A 2,301-nucleotide genomic window follows, 5' to 3' on the forward strand; every position below is an offset into this window, starting at 1 on the left:
AGGCGTTTCTGGGTGTATATGCAGCTTCATGGATGAGCAATACACTATACTTGTATATGTATGGCCGTCGACAGCAGATACATCCACACAACAGAAGGAGATAAGATAAACATATATGAGGCTTTATATTTGTTTAAATTTTGTATATTATATTATGTTTAAATTTTGTATATAGATAAACAAAAAGAAATGCATGCGGTGTATCGACAACAGCATCATAAGAGTTCACGGGGGGTGTGTTGTCTGCTGTATGAAACAAAACACCAATGAATAAGAATAAATAATTAACATACATGAATTTATATAATTAATATAAATTAAAATAAATTAAAATAAAAAAAAAAAGAAAAACTCACCGGGTCCTATTTCAAGTACAACATCTGAACTGTTGATATTTGCAGCAACAAGAAGCTTATCGAGGATTCCCGGGTTTCTAAGTAGGTGTTGTCCATATTTTTTTTGAAGAGGAAAAGTTGCGGTGTCTAGGCAGCTTGCTCCAGCCTGAGATGATAAAGATCGTGATGAAACTCCTCCTCTGGCTGCTCCTCCTCCTGATGCAGAAATTTTTGATGGAATACTAACAACTGTAGGCCGTACATAAGGTCCAACAGATGCTGCTGCTTGTTGTCGGTTACGCACTGCACGCAGCGCCATTTCATTTCCGTTTATAATTAAACTTTCTTTCTTTTCATAAAGTAAATCATTAAATATCTCGGAAGAGGAAACACGAAATAAAGAAACCTGAAACGATACTGTGGGGGTGCTCGATCTTCTCCTTATGCAGGGAACAACAGAGGTTTCTTGAGGAGGAAAGCAAAGCCGAGAAGCAGAAAATGATGAAAATATTACAGGAGAATGAAAATAAACTGAAAAAAAAGAAGAAGGAACGAAACCTAAAGGCTCGGTGTTTAGGTAACCACGGATAGACGAAGGAATGCGTCGCAGCATCCCCTAGCCACCGTCAACTGTTATATATTTTGCATGCTTCTTACGACACTAAAAACCTAAATTTATATTTTATTTTTAAATTTCAAGTGTTATTTTTCTTTTTTATTTCTATTTGCAAAATTAATTTGATGGGGCTGGGCGCAGCCCCGATACTTCGATCGTTGAAATGAACTGAAAACCGAAAAGTTTCGTTTTTCAGATAGGCGTCATGATGAGGTGTCTGTACACCTGAAACTAGGAGAAATTCAAGTATATATTTTCGTGAATTTTGCGGCAATTTGAGGAGTATTTCGTAGGAAAGCTGAACAAATTAGAGAAATGTAGTTCTATTTCAACTTTTATTGTCTTTATTTCAAAAAAAAATTCATGAAAAAGCTACAAATTTCGCGTTTCTTCGACTGAAAATGCCGTCAGAGCGACAGATCTAGAACCCTACCGCAAGAGTTATTTCATGAATAAAACCCAAGAAATCGGGAGAAATCGCCTGATCACTACATAAAAAAGTATAAAAATAAATAAATAAATAAATAAATAAATATTTTTTTAGTGCAGAAACTCCCTATCTAGCTGCAGCCGTCGATACGTATCACCGAGTAGTACACCACCAGGAAGCTGCAGCAATGAATATCATTTCTTTGAGAATATCTCAAAAGATAACCCGTAGATATATTTTTTCTTTTTCTCCCTGCATATATATTGCAATATGTTGTATTCATACAACACGCATTGGCTGTACATACACCTGAAATAGTTTTTCTTCTCTTATTACTCTTTCTCTGAAACTTTCTCCACTTCATTGTGTTAACAAGCAAAAGGTATTCCTCTTCTCTCTTCCTCTTTTTACTTCAACACTACAGCTGCTAGCTGCTGGGGACACAGACTTTGCTGCTTCTGCATAGCATGCATATAACCCCGAAAAAAGAAGAGAGAAATTCTTATATATGTTGCAACTTTTTCGCTGTCAATACACGATACAAATATATATTAGTTAAATTTAATTTGTGGTGTATGTACAGCTGAACTCCTACTTAAATATTCTTTTTTTTAAAAATGGCAGAAAAAGGAAAAAAATCAGCGAAAAAGAAAAATGCAGTAAACAAAAAAAACCCAAAAATTATAGAAGAGGAAGAAGCACTCGCCCGGCTTGAAGCAGAGGTTAGATATCAACGACAAAAAAAATAAATAATTATAATAAAAATTATTATTATAATTATTATAAAAACAATAAAAAAAATAAATATAATAACATTGATAAAAATAACGACAATAATAATAATAGTAATACAAGTAACAACAAAGAAACAACAATAGTAATTAAAAAAAAAAAAAAAAAAAAAAAAAAAAAAAAAAAAA

At 33.2% G+C, this 2,301-nt stretch overlaps 1 protein-coding gene across 1 annotated transcript in view; it reads left to right on the forward strand.

The window, feature by feature from the left end:
* Positions 1-1,998: 1,998 nt before the first annotated feature.
* The window catches only part of EMH_0046880 (uncharacterized protein), a gene marked incomplete at both ends in the record, with an annotated part of 515 nt that continues 212 nt past the window's right edge, over positions 1,999-2,301 (forward strand). Inside the window, one exon of the mRNA XM_013496220.1 lies at positions 1,999-2,103. Coding sequence (XP_013351674.1) covers positions 1,999-2,103 — 105 coding nt within the window. The remainder of the gene's footprint in view (positions 2,104-2,301) is intronic.

The sequence above is a fragment of the Eimeria mitis genome, genomic scaffold (genome assembly GCF_000499745.2).
Source record: "Eimeria mitis Houghton genomic scaffold, Emh_scaff1984, whole genome shotgun sequence".
Lineage (NCBI taxonomy): Eukaryota > Apicomplexa > Conoidasida > Eucoccidiorida > Eimeriidae > Eimeria > Eimeria mitis.